Below are 18,652 nucleotides of genomic sequence, written 5' to 3' on the forward strand. Positions count from 1 at the left end.
CTTCCTTTCTACCCTTTTTGAAAATGGGCACGTTTCCCTTCTTCCAGTCCCCAGGGACTTCCCCTGACTGCCATGACTTTTCAAATATCATGGAGAGGGGCTTGGCAACTACATCGGCCAATTCCCTCAGGACTCTGGGATGCACCTCATCAGGTCCCATGGACTTATGTGCATTCAGGTTCCTCAGGTGGTCACGAACCTGATCTTCTCCTACAGCTGGAGGGGTTTTGCCCTCCCAGTCCCCCTCATGCCATCCGTCACCTTGGGAGGCGTGAGAAGAGAGGTTGCCAGTGAAGACTGAGGCAAAGAAGTTGTTGAGTACCTCAGCCTTCTCCTCATCTGCTGTTACCAGCTTGCCCGTCTCGCTCATCAGTGGGGGTACGCTTTCTTTAACCATCCTCTTCTGGCTGATATACCTGTTGTCCAAACCCTGGGCAAGGTGCTCCTGCCATGGCCGAGACAAGAAGTTTCTCACAGTCCAGTTCTCCCGCTATCTCACCCTTTCTTTTTGCAGCTCCTTTTATCTCCACTGGACCCCTCAACTTTATCATTCTCTCAACCCTATAATTCAAGCCCTAATCTTGAACTGAACCTTGTATAAGGCTCCCCAGTAAGAGACCAGATAAGAAGTTTCTCATAGCTCAACTGTCTTGGCAGTCCACAGTATATTTTGCCATTTATCCCATGCTTCAAAAGAGAAGAAAAACTTTTTGTACATTATAAGGTGTTTGCTGTTGGCCTTGATATGGGTGTAAATCATGACAGTACAAATGAGAGCTTTTTATTGTAAGAAAGACTAGGGGGGTTTGAGTTTGACAGGTATGCCATGCCCGACTTACTCCTTGTTCGGGTGAAGAACAGAGGGATTACACTAGTGATTCCTCAATTGACTAGACAAAAGTTAAGATAGGAAGCAGTAAGAACAGTTACAAGTATAAATTTCCATCAGTGAATCGAAGCGGTCAGGAGACATGAAAGGTCTAAAGAGAGACTTTTCAGTGATTGGAGGCAAAGGGCAAACTTAGTTTTATTACTCCTAGCATCAACACTGAAAAAACACAACAATAGAAATGCCATGCCTCTGTCAAGTTTATTATGTCCTGAAGTCAGGATGGTCTACCTCAGTTAAGGTTGCAAAAAACCTGATTTGTCCCCCAGGCTATTGGCAAATACAATCTGATAATCTGTGTTACATGAACATGTTTTTTTCCATTCCAACCTCTTTATGCTCCAGCATACTACCTTGGACAATGGACATGCACAGCAGACAGTCCCCACATAACAAATGCAATTAAAATACCACATGTAGTCTTATGACACATATACTAAACTGTAGCTAAGATACTTCCATTTGGTTTCCTTTGACATATATCACTACAGTAACCTCAGTGCTTCAGAAAGGTATTTTTACAGCTCTTACCAGATAAAGGAATTGGATTTTCCTACTGTATATGGAAAGAAACAAGGCAAACAAGATTTTAAGTTTCTGTAAATTTCCGATATATTTGACAGGTGAAGGATAGGAGTTTTCAGATAATTTAGTGTTCTAATTTTGTGTCCAACACTCAACTTAGTAATTTCATCTGTGTCTGAGAGAATGCAAGTCTTCAACAAATGCAATGTAAGAATATCAAGTGAAGCACCCATAAAACGGAAACCACAGAACAGTAACACATAAGAAACTTGATTTTTTACATTAGATAATAAACAAGTCTGGTCCCTACTTTTACGCAGCTCACATGAATTGCTGTATTAATTACAGAAACATCCATTTTAACCATGTTCTTATGCACATTAAGTAGGCAGTCTGGAATTGATAGGCCCTTCTTACATGTAACAGAAGATGTAATCATAATACACAATTAAGACATTAAACATTTGGCATTGAAGCAATTGTCATTCCATGAAATGTGGCTTTGGAGTACTACGTGCTCTGATGGGATATTGTCCTTAAAATTCACAGCTATATCCATCTATCAAATTCTAATATGTATTATATGTATATACACAGAGAAATATATTATCCATTATGCATTTTTAAAATCATAAAGGCCCAGTTAAATATAGCAAAATACTTACAATGTAAAATAACCTTGAGTTCAACAAGAAGTTTCTTTGAACCTCCATGGCTTGTACCCGGAAGTTTTTGCATTGCTTCTCCTTTTTTATTCAAAATTACTATTCTTAACGCTCCTGTATTTAAAAGGAAAAACAATGGACTTTTAAAATATGCTGTGTATTGTAAGTGATTGGAGATTTCTGTATGCTTGTTTTTTTAAATTTCATTTTTTAAATTGACATTTTAATTTTAGTATTTGGAAGAAAAAAATATACCTATTGGTGTACCAGCAAATCTTGTTTCATTTGGTAATAACTCATCTCCTTCAGGCCATGTTACTGATAATTTGTCAGGAAGCCTAGTGAAAAAGAAAGAATGAACAGTTTTTCCATGAGTTAAAAACCAGGCTAATTTATCTTTAGTAGAATATACATGAAGTTACTTTTCTGGGGGAAGAAAAACGCTCAAAATATTTCTTCTTGGTTTAGAGTTCTAGGTTTTTTTGTTTCTACTGAAACACCTGAATGCTTTCCCATTTGGGAATGAAACTGCTATTTTTTTGTTGTTGTTGTTCATGAAGAAATATTAAAATCTTGTTCGGAACTCCACAAGTAAATAATTACAATTTAGAGCTTACCTTGCCATTTCATCCTCTATGTATTTTTTAACAGCTTTGTCAGACACTGTTCTGTCAAGTTTTGATATTGGAATAGTTTTCATTTCAGCATACAAGGCCTGAGGTTCCTGAAAAAAAATTGAGTGCAGTTACAAACAGACAGATTATAATATATCAGAGAAAAACCCCCTCTCTATTAAGACACTATACAAGTCAGCACAAACATAATGCAATATGCTAATAAATACTGTCTGGTGACACCACAAGACACTATTCTAAAATTTGCTGAAATCACAAGGGCTAAGAACAGATGCACGACATACTATTGATACCAAATGTGATACTCTATTTCATACGCAAATTTAAATAAATCAGCACATGGTTCATGAATAATAATTTGAATATATTTACATTAAAACTAGTGTAACTAAATAGTTTAATTATTTCAAGATTGCTGAACCTCAAAAAAAAAAAAATAATCATAATTTTCAACAGTTATCTAAACGTCATTTAAATAAGTCTGACCCAGGATTATGTTTAAAGATTCTATCAGCATACTAGGTAAATGAATCCTTTTTGTATCTGTCTTACCAAAGCAATTTGAACCTCTCCTCCAGTGGCATATATATCCCCATCATGGTCTCCATACAAAAAAAATTTCTCAATACTTCCATAGAATATTGGAAGAGTCTTAACGGTTTTCACCTGTAAAGAGAAGACAACAATTAATATCAATACATTACTTCTGCATCAAATGTATAGTATTTGCCTCTTACAGGGTTCAAAATCTCTATTACAAAATGAACAAACAAAACCACAACATCAGTGAGCAACTAACTTACCAGCTGTCCAGTTTTATATGTTTTCCCATCCCACTCTATTGCAGCGTACATTGCCCAAGGGCTCTGCATTCTTTTGGATGGTAAATCAGTACGTGTAGTTACTCCTTTAAAGACTGTGAATTTTATCTGTTTGTCATATTTTTCATGACAGTCTTTGAGCCACAAAGCAAATTCTCTGTCAATTTTCATTCGCTGCTCCTATAAAGAGATTACAAAATAAATACATATTATTAATGTATTACAAAACTTAAATCTGACAACTTCAGAAGTATGAACAATTATAAGAGTACAGCAACACTACTCAAAAAAATGGATTCTTCAGCTTGGAAACATTACAAAATTCTAGGAAAGCTATACTTCAAGACAGAGAAAGTGTTTCCCCCAGCACCCATACTCCTCTACGAAGAGGTTCTTTCCTCAAAAACTGCCGTATAACTACATAAAATAACTGTTTAAGACAATAAAAGGAAAAAGACTAAATATCTTATTTTTTTTTCCAGATTTAAGGAGTCAGCTTTACAAGTCACTAAAACTGAGACAAATGACTGACTGCTACAAAGTCCTGCAAAAGTGTCCAAGGTGAAAGTTCTTCAGAAACTGGGCAATATTCAGTGGTGCAAACAAATGACCAATGAGTAAAGGTTTTTATATCATATGCATTAAACTTTGTCAAGACAAACTAACAAAATGAAATTATTACCTGTCCATTGAAGATTCTCGTGAACAGAGTATTCTTATCTTTTAGCTTCAGCTCCAGATCCATGAAAGTGAGTTTGTTTGTACTGACCTGGAACTTATCATTGGTAAATAATGCACCAGAAATTCTGTTGTAGCATTCAACTGGTGCTAATCCTCTCTTCTTTGGAGGAGCGCACCAGTCAAAACTTAAACAAGAGGAGAAAGACATTAAAACCCTTTTTTATGAAGAGAGGTTTACATTATAGAAACAGACTGGTTTACGTTGTAGAAACAGATTACCACTTACTCTTCCACAGTTGTGTATGGTATTAATCTTCCATTCCAAAAACATTCAAAAATAGGCCTTTTTCCTCTGGCACCCTTTTCTACTATAAAGCAGTCATCATCATCATCGTCGTCGTCATTTAATTCTTGATTAAAAAGAAGATAGTCTCCATGAATAAGCTTCTTTTAAAAACTAATATAATGTGGCAAGACAGAGCAGTCTAAATTAAGGATTATTTATAGTTATTAAGTTAGGCACAGTAGCAGTACACATGATATTGAGTGAGGTATATACAATATTAGGATTTTTTGTTTCCTGTTTAAGAAATACCAAACAGAAAAACTAAGGAAAAATTTTAAACAGGGATCAAATATTACCAAATCTGCCAAATTTGCAAATTTGAATAAATATTACTTTTTCCTCTTAGTTTCAACTGATGATCATAAAATCCTGTCAAATAAAAATACAGACTTCTGTCAAAAAAAAAAAAAAAAAAAAAAAAAAGACCAACACAAATTATTTTTAAACCCTAGCATCTGGAAAACCAGATTTTAAATCAATCACTTAGTCTACATGTTGTCCTCTGTGGTATTCCAATGTTAGAATCTGTCGACTCAAACTACTGGTGTTTCACTACTTTCTTGGAGCAAAGATACAACAATTAGGAAAGTGGAAATATTTCAATCAGACTGCATTCCATAAGAGTTCATAGTTTGAAATCAGATGAGCTTATGTCAAAGATCAGGTTCACATGAACGAGTTACTACAACAGCCAAAAGGATGTGTTCTGCCACAACCCAAATTAGATAGTAATTTACACTTCAATTCAAATTGTTCTAGTTTCCATTTCATTAAAACATTTACAGGAGTAGGATTGTCTATAATAGGACTGATAAGCAGCAAAACGTTTCACTCACTTGATGGAAAACATGGATCATCAGGGTATGTTTCTTTATCATACAGAAAAGGATGGTATCGGATGATGCCTTCCACTATACCTTCTCCTTCAACATGTGCCTTAAACTCAAAACTATCTGCTGCAGTATTTATATACAGTGTCTGCATGTCATCTTTGATCTCTCTAAGATTGACAATCTTTGGTACTTTCCCTTTTTCAAACATTGAAATCTGGAAAAAATAAACCAAGTTCATTTTCATTAGACCAAAAAACCCTACAGTAATTAGCATTTGTGACTTACATCTTAACTGTTAGCAAAATTAATTAGTTCCTATGCTGCAATGATAAATAGTTGTTCCAGTTTAATCTCAGCTGGCACCTAAGCACCATGCAGCCGCTTGCTCACTCCCCCGCTCCTGGTGCTAAATCCAATACACAGCACCATGCCAGCTACTAGGAAGAAAATTAACTCTATCCCAAACAAAACCAGGACAATAGTATTAATTTTTAAAAATTAAATTACATACATATCTTAAAGAGCTTCTGTATTTCAAAATGCATGATTAAAGAGAAACAGGCACAATATGAAGTAAGTTGCCATCAAAGAAGAATTTTGACTAATAAGTATAAAATCTCTTACCTGAATGTCAATGTTGTTGAAAGGGCTTATGTCTTTTGTTACAGCATTAGTTTCATTTCCTTTTGGTCCATGGATATAATAGTGATAGATATGTCTGAAATACATTTTAAAGGAAAAATAAATCTCAGAAATAGAAGGTAAAAAATTACACAGTATAATTTTCAAAAATATAAATAAACTTGCATTTTTATTAAAATACAACTGTTTCATTGCATTGTTAAAAATCAACTCCATGACAACATGTAAATCTGGTAGAGAAGACTTACTAAAGGGAGTGAGTAACTCCTTCTCACTCCTTTCAACTCTCATTTCCTTCATGCATAATCTTATTAGGATCAATTTTTTGATAAAATAATTAGAAACATTACAAATTGGAAAATAATACATAAGTGAAAAAAATTATGATTGTTACATGGCTACAGATCCTTTACATCAAAGGGCAAACTAATGAAACTACTGGAATTTTTTCCGCACTCTGAAGATTAAAAAGAACTAGAGCCAAAAAGTTTTCCACACATTGTTTCTGATATCAGTTTTGTACTGATCATCTAATAGTAACAAGAAACATTTAACAAACAATCGCAATCCTTCCGTTATTTACAATAAAGATTCCCCATTTGAATAGTGGCAGCAGTCATGGATGTATATTAGAAATAATTTTTCTGTTTGCAAACATTATTTTCTAATGGCACTCAAAAGAATCCACATGGTCAGATAGATTAATTATTTTCATAGAGATATGAAGTTTGAGAAAACTGAGGAACTTAAATCCATTTACTTCAACTTTTCAGCAAGCTAGCTAATTCTTCCAATGTCAAAGATTGAGTCCTTAAACCTCAGGGTGGCAGTCTGCAGTAAAATGATATTATACAAGTCGATGGGACTGAATACATGAAGAAAGTTAAATGCATCTGCAACTGTTTATAATCGCTTTGCTTCTGACATCCATTGCACTAAATGCACCCCACGGAGAAACCTTGGTTCCCAGACAAAAGCTCATGGTCTCATTGCTCAGGACTTCAGAGCAGACTGGTATGTCCGAACTGCTTAGTATTTTGTCTGCATTTCTTCCAGACTTCAAAAGGTGTTCTGATGGCCTTAAAATGTTATTATTTTGGGGGTTCATCTCCCCTCCCTCTACTTCAAAGCACCTGAAACAATGAGGGCTGTGCTGTAGTCCATTAAAGCAGAATGAAATTGGTATCATGCATGTGTGGCAGAAGGGTATGTCAAAGTGTTCAAGGGGAAAAAGGCCATTGCAGCTGAAATAGCGATGCAGGACTGTGTAGCACTGGGAAGTTAAATCTGATTTGCTTCACTGTAATAGCTACAGGGCATATACTTGAATAATTGCACCTGGGTTTCATCTCATATAGAGGCAGTTCTTCCAGTTCAAGTGATTACTGGGATGAACTAACACACACCTAAGTGTGGGTGTTCACCATAAGAGCACCTAGAAGCTAAGGAAGGACCCGAGTTATCAGTCAACATAGACGTATCCTACATTTTTATGAGGTTAAAAAGGGTTTCAGCCACAAGTTCTTACATGCAACCTGATGTTTCATATAATAAGGTATTATCTAATCCTTATGTTAATACTTGTATTATATTCTATTATTATTAGATTACAAGTAACACAAAAATAAAATTACAGCTTGAAAATCAAGTTCTCTGGTTTGCCAGATTTCAAAACTGGGCTGTGACTTCATAGTTCGGTATACATTCACCGATAGATCCATCATCTTAACAGGTAAGCCCACACAATTCCCAGGTATTACAGACTTCCATGTCTGCAGGCTCAGAAGAACCAATGATGACACTTATATAGCACTGAGTGCATCCTCTTAAACTGGGATGAAGCAGCAGCTTTTTTTGTTGTTGTTTAAAATAAAACCCAAACACAAAACCAAAATACTGTAAATACAAAGATAGATATCAAGGTTATCAAGGTTAGGAGCGCAGTTGTGAGAAAAGTAACTTATTGAGTTATTAATAATTAGATATCTAATTGTTACATTAATAATATAACTTAAATTGAATATGTTATTAATATTAGATTGGATAATTGTGTATCAATTATCAAGTCACATTGAAACTGATGTTTGTAAACATCTTTCTTTGGATGGGGGGCCCTATTGAGTTGTACCAGTTTCTGTAAAATCAGTTAGCTAGGAAGACTAATTGTGTCATCAACAAAATCTGTATCAACAGCCTTAACAGGAATAAAGGCAATGACTAGGTACAAAAAGAAAGTAATTCATCATTATCTTTGTTAGTAGTTCACTTTTAAATCAAATCTTTTAAATCACCAACTTACGCCAGCTGCCTTGTCCAAAGATGAAAGTAGTTTTTCAAGTACTGCATGTGATCTGGTTGTACACCTGTAATGACAACTGCTGTGAAACTCTCTTTATCCCTTTCTTCTAATATTAGATTATGAAGAAATCTTTCATCATCACTTGTGATGTGAGTAGAGTCAGATGGCTACAAAAAGAGTAAAATAATAAGAGCATGAATGTAAACTGGATTTCTGAACTCCCATCAGCTTTGAAAGGGACTAAAAAACAGAACAGGAAAACAATACAGAACATGTGATGCTAAGTATCAGAAAGGAATGCTTCCAAATTAAAATCAACAAACAGAATCCGACATCCCTGATCCAGTTCATTTCAACTCACTTTCATCACAGCATTTGAAGTGTTCAGTCTAGAAATGCATTTAATCATGTTTAGTGGGGCACTGTGTGATATCCACGGTCTCATCCACTAAATGGAACTATTATGTGTATAAGACATAGTCTTTTTTAAGACAACCAAGCCAGAAAACAATTATTTGCTTTTAAATGGATAGGCTGCTTTCTATAACAGAAATTGAAATGGAAGAAACAAGCATATGCTGTGAAACAGAAAGGGCAAATCCTCAGTTCCAGCTGAAATATCCAGTAGTCTCACAGAAACAGAAATTCCTGATTCCAGAAAGTCCTGACTGTCTTTTCCTGGATGGATGCACTTCACCCATGATAGATTTCTAAGCTGCATAGAAACACAGGAGTTGATGTCATGCTTCATGCTGGACAAGTGGATAATCTTTCACATTTCATGCATCCAGAAAAGGAACTATTTTTAATACAAAGATTGAGATCTTTATAGCAATTGCAAACAATTGGTACAACTTAAGAAAATACGTTTTCCCATGCTGTAGTAAATGCAGCTTCATGCTTCGTTTTGCAGGAAAACAGGCCAAAAGGAAGCACATCACTGAATTGGTGAAAGGACAAATCTCATACCTAACTGTAGACAGTGAAATATGTTAGTCAAGGGAGTTCTGTTAAGACTTAATTTCCCCAGGGGATCAAAGAACTCTCCTTAGCCAACAGGATAATTTAACCAGTTGGGGGAACTTTCATCAAAAACGACTACAATTCTTTAAATGCTTTCTTCTGCCCACAGCATAGCCTCTTTTAAACCCAACAGTCTTGCTCATTTCATCCAAGCAAGGGGCTGTTTCTATTATGGTGATGAGATCACAGATAATAAAGAAAAGCCAGAGTCACCACCTCTGTATGATTTGACCAGTGACCTAGAAGCTGCATGCAAATGTTCAACAAGTGCTATCCGGTACAACTTACAGAGTTAAAAGTACCTCCAAAATGCTGTTCCCAAATTCTTTGGTTGCCTTCCCACTACAGATGACAAATTACCATGGCACTTGCCCCTACATTCCTAGCATCCATCTCAGCTAGAAAAAGTAGTATTTACTTGTTGGCAATATTAAATGGTTCAGGGAAATGAGTGCAGTAAAGAGAGGTGCCTATTACCCCAACAGAAGATGATCGGCTGGGGTGCCATCAATGCCACTTCTCTTCAGTGTTCTGGCCTTGGTCTAGAATGTCTGAGGTTTGATGCTAACTATACCTTGATTTCTTTGCAAAAGTAACTTCCTTTACCAACTCAATTCCTCAAAGATTCAATTATTCTTCTCACACAGCAGTAATTCATTAGAACTTTTATTTCTGCCATAGTATTCTCTCACTCACCTATGTGCACTGCAGACTATTTTTCAAGACATTAAACAACTTCACACATTTAGTTTCACATCAATATTACAAAACTGGTCTGGCTATTTCAATGATTTTTAAAATTTCTTAGACCCAAGTTGTCTATAAATTATATCCACACTTTCATTACTTGAGTGCTTCACATTATGTCTTCCCTCTTGGATACTTACAAGTTGTTTTTTTACCTTTAATAGAGCTTTACTGGCAACTTTTTTTTAACTGTGTCAGCTTAACATTCATTTCATATTATCACCACAACTTTTCAAACAGTTGATTGCACCACCTACACATCTCATTCTGCTAGCTTCCTCCAACTAATATCTGTTTATTTTCTACTTTTCGATCCCCCATACTTTTTTAATATCAAATAAAAGAAAGCATTTTGGCCCTCTATAAAAAGCAGATTTTGTCTGCTTCTACTTTCAGTTTCTATTTCTGTGACTCTACCTTCTCATCTCATTATTGAAAGTAAAACTTGTATGTTTCTGATGATTCATTCTTTGTCACAAGTCACTGACCCAAGACTGGCATGATAAAAACCATATTCACCTCCTGTTCCTTTCTCAGCTATACAAAAGGCCAAGAACACTGATACAACCCACAAGTTATGTGGGCTATAATCAAGATCCGATTACCTTGTCATACACAGCACCCACTTATGCTCCTTCTGCACCCTTAGCTATATCTTTGCCTTTATTTTCTTGCTCAAAAACGTCCAAAGAACAGTTCCTTCTGGTCTTCCTCCTTATCTTACAGCTTTTTGCTTAAGCTTTACTTCTTCATGAAAACCATCAGGGTCTTTGTTGATCTGGATGACTTTTCTCCCATATGCGGGGTAGTTCTACATACTTCTATATAACACAGAGTTTGTTTCCCTAATTTATTCCTTAATACTTGAGAGAATGGACATTTTTATGTTTCATACATAACAAAACAATTGCTGTTCTTAGAAAGATCTTTTTAGATACTTTTCTTAACCTAATGTGTCAAACTATATGGTGTTCCTGTCCTTTAACCTAAATGGAAAAAAATAATCACATACAAATAAAGCCTTACGATACAGTGTCTCAAATTTTCCATTACTTCCTTCTATACTCCAGAGTGCAAGTGATTCATAAGGTAAAGATATCACCAGATAAGTATTACAGTGAAATCATGTTGAGCTGCGAAAGGCTTTCAATGAGAAAAAAAAAAAAAAAAAAAGTGTTAAGGCCACTTTACCTTCCTGTTTCGAATGTATCCACTATATATTGCTTCCTTGTTTTTCTCCTTCTTTTCAAAATCCTCTTTAGAAAGGACAAGTTCATGAACATCCTGAGAATCTGCAGGTTTGCTTATCATCTGTTTTTATTAAAGAAACAGTATTTAAAATCAAAATAAGAGTTAAAATGAACATAATAAAACAGCTTAATGCTGTGATTAAAAGCTAGGATAGCAACAATATTTTAAAACATTTTTACATAATCATAAAGTTAAAGATTGACATTTACTTACTCTGGCAGACTGTCCAACGAAGAACACTGCTTGTTTGCCTCCAACTCCAAAATATGAGATATCACTATTTAAACTACGAGGCACTGGCAAAGGGCGTACATATCCTGAATGATCACTGACAATAAAAATGGCTTTAATAAACTTCCTCAAGAAGTCATTTAAAAAACAAAAAAACAAAAAACACACCCCCAAAAAACGCCCTTCTGTCTAAACAGCCTGTATTAAATTATTCCTGCAGTCACTTTGTTCAGAAATCCTTCATTTTAGTTCTATTATAACTGCAACATTAAAATGTGCCTAAAATTCTTGATGTTTTTTCTTAAAAGGATGTTGGCAGAGCAACTCTTTTTCTAAGTCATCTTATAAGACACTTCTGTCCCTTCTAGCAAACCAAATCTTAGTCATACACATTCAATTTTTTCACCTGAACAACCCTTTTGCTTATTATTATGCACAATTTTTTTTTTTTTTTTTTACACTGAAGTTCATATGACAGAGAGGAAAAACATTTGGCAGGGAGAATCTGACAGCCAAAGAAACTATTACCCTGAAAACTTTTCCCCATTGTTAACTCTGCAACAGGGAGATGTGACAGGTACTGCGGTAACAGCAATTACACACAGTTTTAATGGTAGAAGGTAAAAGGCAAATCCCTCAATGGTCTACCCTTGACTATGGTGAGATATTAACTGTGAAGCTGCTGCAAATTAAAATGGTTAACAATGCAAGCCTGATCTTTCTGACATCATCCTTTCATAGAAATAGTTTTGAGTCCAAATGGGAAATAATGCCAACTATTAAATGCAGTCTTGGAGAGACCACATACGTCATCAATAATTAAGTTCCATGTCTTTTGAGTCAGCTTTGATGGATGAAGTGTCTTACCTAGTTTAAGCAAATAGTAGAACAAACATCTTGATTTAAATCATAGCAATCCCAAATGAAAACAGGGTGTGATGGCATCCTGGTATAATTTACAGCTATGCTCCCACTGTTTATCAACCCACATTTTAAACCTGTAGCTTAAAAATACTATACATTTCTGCTGTTACTAAATTCACCTACGGCAATTTCAAAAAGCAGTGCATTTCTCTATAAATGACTAGATAAGATAACAAAGAATCACTTCTTACGCACTTATTCCCAGTTGTTTGATAGATACTGATCATTCTATTTGGAGATGCATTCAATGCAAAAAAAAACCCTCCTCAGCTCTATTATCACTTTCTGCTGCTCCATTATTTTTTACACTAGTTTCTCATAGGACAAGTTAGTTATGATTGAGGCTGTGATCCCTATTTTCAAATTTACTGTCCTAGGTTTAAGGTATTTAAATAAGTGACTAAAGCTTGAGAATTGTGCATAACTACTGCTTTGGTATTTACTGCACTAGGGTTAAGCCTGGCTGTGCAGGTGGAAGATCTCTTGGGAACAGATTCAAGACTGTAAAATACATTCTTATAAATGAAAATGCACCATAGACTTTTACTTTCTTCTTTAAAAGCAAAACATGTATTTTGCCTAGCCTTCTTCAATAAATAGACATCTTCAGGTATAATCTTGCATTACATTGTACATAATTAAGTTATTAAAAAAAAATAAATAAAAGAACATAAACCAAAACCCTATATCCATTATTCCAGTAGCATGACAGACATTGAATGAGTTCCTTAATGCACTATTGAAAGGCTTTCAGGTAACAGGTAACACTATAAAAAAAACACGTAGAAAGCCCCTAACTGTATGCAGGCAAATCAAAGAGAAGACAGCTTAGAAAAGGCCACAAGAATAAAAACATTCTCACAGTATCATATTAGAAGAGCATTTTTGTGTTATGAAGCTTCTCTATTTTCTACCTACAGAAAATATGTGTCTATTTAAATGTAAATATAGAATGACAGGTTTTAGCTAAGTGTTGGTATAGAGATATGTCTTAAAATTATATTCTGTGAACCTTCACAGAGTTTGCCAAGTTTTGTAAAAATGATTAAAACTTTCTAACCTCTCGAAGTCACCTTGTCTTGTAAACTTTGACAGTCTATATACGGCCCAGTTATTCAGCTGTTTAGAAGTCATTCCTCTTCCATTATCAATCACAGTAACCGCTGGTTTTCCTTGGGAGTCATCAAATAACTGTTTGGGGAAAAAACCAAAAAACAAGGAGCACCAGAAAAAAAAAAAAGCAAACTACACCTGAAAAAAAGGAGAATGTTTTTATCTTACCAATTTTATCTGTATGCTCCGAATACCAGTATTTTGGGATGTAGCTGATAAAGAATTGTCAATCAACTCAGCAAGGGCAAATGCTAAAGAAATTGAAGAAAAATAAGACTATTAAAATCTTGTTCTCAAAAGACAGCACTCAGAAAACACAAACACAGTAGTTTCTTCCAAGCAATTAGGATAACTCATCCCCTAAACAGACAAAAGCTAAGCACTGTCAGAACAACCAAAACTATATAATATCTTGATTTTAAAAAAAAGCTTTTGTATACTTAATTCATTATTTGTTTCATCGATGAATCTCTCATATCTCTGTTGATGGCAAGAACACAATTATTGGAAGCACTTAGGAACAGTGATGAACTAACAGACTCCTTACCACAAGGCAAACAAGTCTTTTTCCATGCTTAGGAATGAATTTGTACAACTCATACGGAAGTCCAAAATATGTAAAAAACTGACTTTGACTTGTTAAAATATGGAGGGAAGAATGAAAAAACCTGAACAGAAATGCTGCACAATTTCCAAAATCAAAAGGATTTGTTTACAAGAATAACAAAGAAAATTGTAAAAATGGTTGAAGAATTTAGTCAATGGTAAATACAACCAAAGTTCTGTCAGTTATGTGGCAATACACAGCGGAAATAGTCATCTAAACTACTTGCACAAGTTTGCTGTTTCTAAAGATTAACACTTGGAGCCCTTACCTAATTAAAGTTAGGAATACCTAACTTTAGGGAAAAATTGCATTTAAAACAACAGCATCAATCTGAAAAAAAAATACAAGTTCAGATTAATTTATCCCAATTGATTAGCCCTAGTGAATAGAATCAACATTTCCATTCAGTCTCTCTGATAAGGAAGTTTTATTCCCTACAATCTGCAAGGTTTTTCAGAATGCTACAGTGCAAATTACAGTGGCCACATACTATAGACATGCAAAATAAATCCCTTGAATATTACTATCATATAACAATACTGAATTTGGCATTTTCCCCTCAAGCTGTTTTTGAAGTATAAAACCAGTTCTCAGTTTCTTTGCAACTTTTTTCACTGCCAACAACAGGAGTTAAGCATCAGTTATGTGATCTGCAATCTTACTATTCTGTATCAAAGAACAATGGCCCTTCATAACACATGAAACTGGTTAAGCATGCCCTTAGAGGTGTTGTAAATAAGGAGCATCAGCTACAGTACGCTTACACACGTTCAAAATTGCTATTTGCTCTAACAGTCAATTCTAGTACATAATAAACAAAAGTACACAGTTAATACAACTGGTTTGAAAATTTTCATTACTGGGTGTGTTGCAGAATATCACAAACTACTTCACTGGGGTCTCAAAGAGTGAGAACTAGTAACACATTAGGAAAAAATATACCAGTAATGTCATTACAGAACTGGATCTAAAAGTTAGTCTGTTTGTAGTCTTGATCATTGTAGTCTCTTTAGAATTGGAGAGTTATGACCACAAGTAGTACCAGAACTTTTGGACCATTTTAAAGGCTTTCGTGGTAGCAATATGAACACATGCAGTACACTCAGAGCAGGAATCCTCCTTTTCCCTATGTCACCATTGCAGAGTACAGGCAAGAATTGCCTTAAATGCTATGAAAAGTTTCTCACAAACATCTGAAGCTTGTTCACTCTCTTTTAGAGAGAATGATGATTTAAAGCACCCAAGCAAGCTGCTTTAGCAATGACATGACAGAGGAAAATGTAGGAGAAGTTTACTTTTCCCCTAGTAGTAGTAAAGTTTTCTTTACTACTAAAAAGAAAAAAAAAAAAAAAAAAAAAAAAAAAGACTTCAAAAAGATAACATTGAGATCCCATATTTAAATCACTTCCCTGACTCATGAATAAATATGCTTCAGGGTTTCGTGCAACAGTACGCAGGAAGAGAAAATAGCAAATATATGTTGATGGTACTGCCAGATGGACCCAAACAAAAGTTCGAAATGTTTTTAAACTATAGCAAGTAGTCAAGGAACTTTCATATCTGGGCCCACAGACATTGACAGGCATGATCAAAGTCTTTTCCTCTCCTGTGGGTATACTTTCTTCCTGTTTCAATACTTCTGTAACACAAATAAATCTGTCAAAGATGCTGCTATATTTCACATTTAATCCACATTATAAAATGCAGTATTTTTACACGTGGATGGCAGATCTGACCTTGATATAGATTATCACCGGAGTTATGTACAGGCAAGTGCTCATAACATGAGGCAACAGAAGTGGAAAATCTCTTTTATGAAGAAAATGAGGAAAAGAAAAAGAGGAAAGAAAGGAAAACTGAGCATATGCATGCATTATTTTTTCATCTCATATTATTCTGAAGCCTGTTGAAAGAAGGAAAAAAAAGAGGTTTTCCTACCAAGGGAATGCTCAGCATTTCATGGGAGATGAGTGTTAGCTACAAATTACATGAACACTTAGAGGAAATGCAGTATTGAATGACTTTATCATAAAGATCTTATGAGATGTAACAGTTCCTTCTGACAAACCACCTGTTTGTTTGCAGTGCTGTTTATTACCATGAAAATAGAGTGGGAGTTGGATCGTTATACACATACTGGGAAATTTCTCCAACGTAAAAAAGTTACAGTCCTCAGTATGTATTAATTTCATTTCTTGATTTAGTAATTTAAATTTTGCTTTAGAAAAAAAAAAAAGGAACAGTAACACTGAAATCAAAACCCTTCAAAAGTGTAATATATTTCTAAACTGAAAACTTGTTTAAACATTTGTTTTCTTGACGTATAATACCATAAAAACAGAAGAAGGAACTTCAAGTTCTGTTGTAGAACTTGATGACCAAGCGCCATCTTTCATCTAACGCACAAACCTGTTTGTTTAAATGCTACCAATAGGCAAAGCTAAATGGATGATACTTGACTCTGACTCCAAAATCCTCTTCTCAGATGAGACTTTTTTCTAACAGAGGAACAGAGATTGGGAGTTTTGATAAACAGTTATAGAAAAATAGATACAAGAAACCACAGACTACGTATACCTCTTCAAAGCTTAACAGTTCTAATACAAGGTGGTTATAGTAATTATATGTGGCAGACTGAATAGCCAGCCAACTGGAGACTGAATAGCCAGCCAACTGTCTCAAAGCCTGCTCTCCTCTGTGTGGCAATATGCGAAGATCAGCGTTGCTGCAGGCGAGGTGGCTTGCAGGCTTGCTGAAGCAGCGGACACCCAGACAGGGCCGCCTGCCCACCAAGGCTTGCAGTTTGCTGCGGATCCATGGCCGTGACCGTCTGCTCTCTTCTTTCCGGACCTCTCGCTTGATTTCTTATCTTTCCTTCCTTCCTTTCCTATTGCTGCTTTCTCTCTTTCCCCCGAACAATTAATAAACAGGTGGACTTACGACATCTGACCTCGTTTGTGTCTTAATCTTGCTGGAAGGGATCGAGCCTGAAACGAGAGGATGGTCCAGCCACCACTAGCCTCCCAGACTCATCCAAGGTTGGCTAGAAAGCAAGGGGGCCTTCCTCTCATCCAAACAAAATTGGATCCTAACACTATATGACAGAGGACTAGATTCCTCCATTTTTCTACCCTTCATCTCTCCATTCTTGCAGTGTAGGTCCTCGTCCCAAGTTTCCAGTTCTCACCATCTTCTTGTCCCACAAGCTTTGTTGTGCTAGTATTAGCAAAATAATATTAACTCCTTGTCTAGCAATGTTATATATATTTAAAAGGGAAACATGAATAGATAGTAACAGAATTCCTTTGTTTTGCAGCTGAACATCAAGTAACAGAAGGTTCTGTGTCCACGCCATGGCACTCAACACCTCACATCATCTTGACATGCCACAGAATTAATAGTTTTCTTTTGTTCATTATTTTTCTGTCTCAGTGGATGGGCTTCATGTGTTTTGATATTATTTCCTACTTACCCGCTCATGCTCAAGTACTTTTTTGTTTGTTTGTTTTAAAAGTCATTCATTGTGGTTGCTAAAGGTGCACTCCTTCAAATGAAGGTTGGACTGCTCTACAGTTTCAGGAATGTACCGTGGTTTAACTGCCAGAAGTGCTCATTTGAATCTCATCAAATTCTCTAACTGAAAGGATGGAAATGCTTCCAGTTAACACGAATCTAGCAACAAGAACAGTATTTCTACCTGCCACTTGAAATATAAGAATTTACCTAAAAATGCTACTGTCACACTTTTTCCCCTATTAGTCAGCATTAATGTCTGTAAACTAACAATAATTCTTAGAACCATAGAACAATCCAGGTTAGAAGGGACCTTGAAAAATCATCTGGACCAACTTTTTGTGGGAAAGCGAGCCTAGATGAGATTATCTAGCACCCTGTCCAATCACATCTTGAAAACCTCCAGCAATGGGGACTGCCACACAGATCCAAGCCTGTACTGGGCTCTTCGGCTATGTCATCCCAGGTGCAGGGCTTTGCACTTGTGGACAGAGAGTGGAAGAAGAAACAATACAAAACATTTGCCAATAAAAAAAAATCTGACAGGTAAAATTAACAAAAAGTCAAGCAGCTAGAGATCAGAGTAGCCTAAGGTAAGATGCTAACCAACTACCTCAGCATAGCTTCAGGATCCATAACATGCACCTCTGTGGCGGTGTGCTCCCCCCTCGTCTCTGACTCCCCCTCCTTTGACCTCTTTCAAGTGATAACCACCTGTGGCCATAGTGACAGATGCATCCGGTCTGTGTCTGGTCCTGAAGGATGCACCCACTGGATGTGGGGGGAGACAGATAACAATGCAATAGCCAAGGGCTATTGAGGAATGTGCCCATCTAAGCACAGTGGTCAGTATGCAAATATGACTATGAGCCAATTATCTTACCCCCATCAATAGTGAGCAGCCCAA

The 18,652-nt window shown here is 35.8% G+C and overlaps 1 protein-coding gene across 7 annotated transcripts in view; it reads right to left on the minus strand.

Annotated features, from left to right (window-relative positions):
* SMCHD1 (structural maintenance of chromosomes flexible hinge domain containing 1) overlaps nucleotides 1–18,652 on the minus strand; it is an 87,343-nt gene that overhangs the window by 51,987 nt on the left and 16,704 nt on the right. For 5 of the 7 annotated variants that reach the window (XM_035893194.1, XM_009637643.2, XM_035893192.1 and 2 more), the window contains exons 4-17: nucleotides 13,794–13,876; nucleotides 13,573–13,703; nucleotides 11,571–11,685; nucleotides 11,298–11,417; nucleotides 8,337–8,503; nucleotides 6,020–6,113; nucleotides 5,399–5,609; nucleotides 4,503–4,626; nucleotides 4,218–4,401; nucleotides 3,518–3,715; nucleotides 3,267–3,380; nucleotides 2,697–2,803; nucleotides 2,335–2,417; nucleotides 2,080–2,193 (exon numbers count right to left, since the gene is read on the minus strand). In XM_035893194.1, the coding sequence (XP_035749087.1) occupies nucleotides 2,080–2,193; nucleotides 2,335–2,417; nucleotides 2,697–2,803; nucleotides 3,267–3,380; nucleotides 3,518–3,715; nucleotides 4,218–4,401; nucleotides 4,503–4,626; nucleotides 5,399–5,609; nucleotides 6,020–6,113; nucleotides 8,337–8,503; nucleotides 11,298–11,417; nucleotides 11,571–11,685; nucleotides 13,573–13,703; nucleotides 13,794–13,876 (1,845 nt within the window). Of the gene's footprint in view, nucleotides 1–2,079; nucleotides 2,194–2,334; nucleotides 2,418–2,696; nucleotides 2,804–3,266; nucleotides 3,381–3,517; nucleotides 3,716–4,217; nucleotides 4,402–4,502; nucleotides 4,627–5,398; nucleotides 5,610–6,019; nucleotides 6,114–8,336; nucleotides 8,504–11,297; nucleotides 11,418–11,570; nucleotides 11,686–13,572; nucleotides 13,704–13,793; nucleotides 13,877–18,652 lie in introns of those variants that run through there. The other 2 variants (XM_035893196.1, XM_035893197.1) reach the window with 2 other exon arrangements.

The sequence above is a fragment of the Egretta garzetta genome, unplaced genomic scaffold (genome assembly GCF_000687185.1).
Source record: "Egretta garzetta isolate BGI_Z169 unplaced genomic scaffold, ASM68718v1 scaffold534, whole genome shotgun sequence".
NCBI lineage: Eukaryota > Metazoa > Chordata > Aves > Pelecaniformes > Ardeidae > Egretta > Egretta garzetta.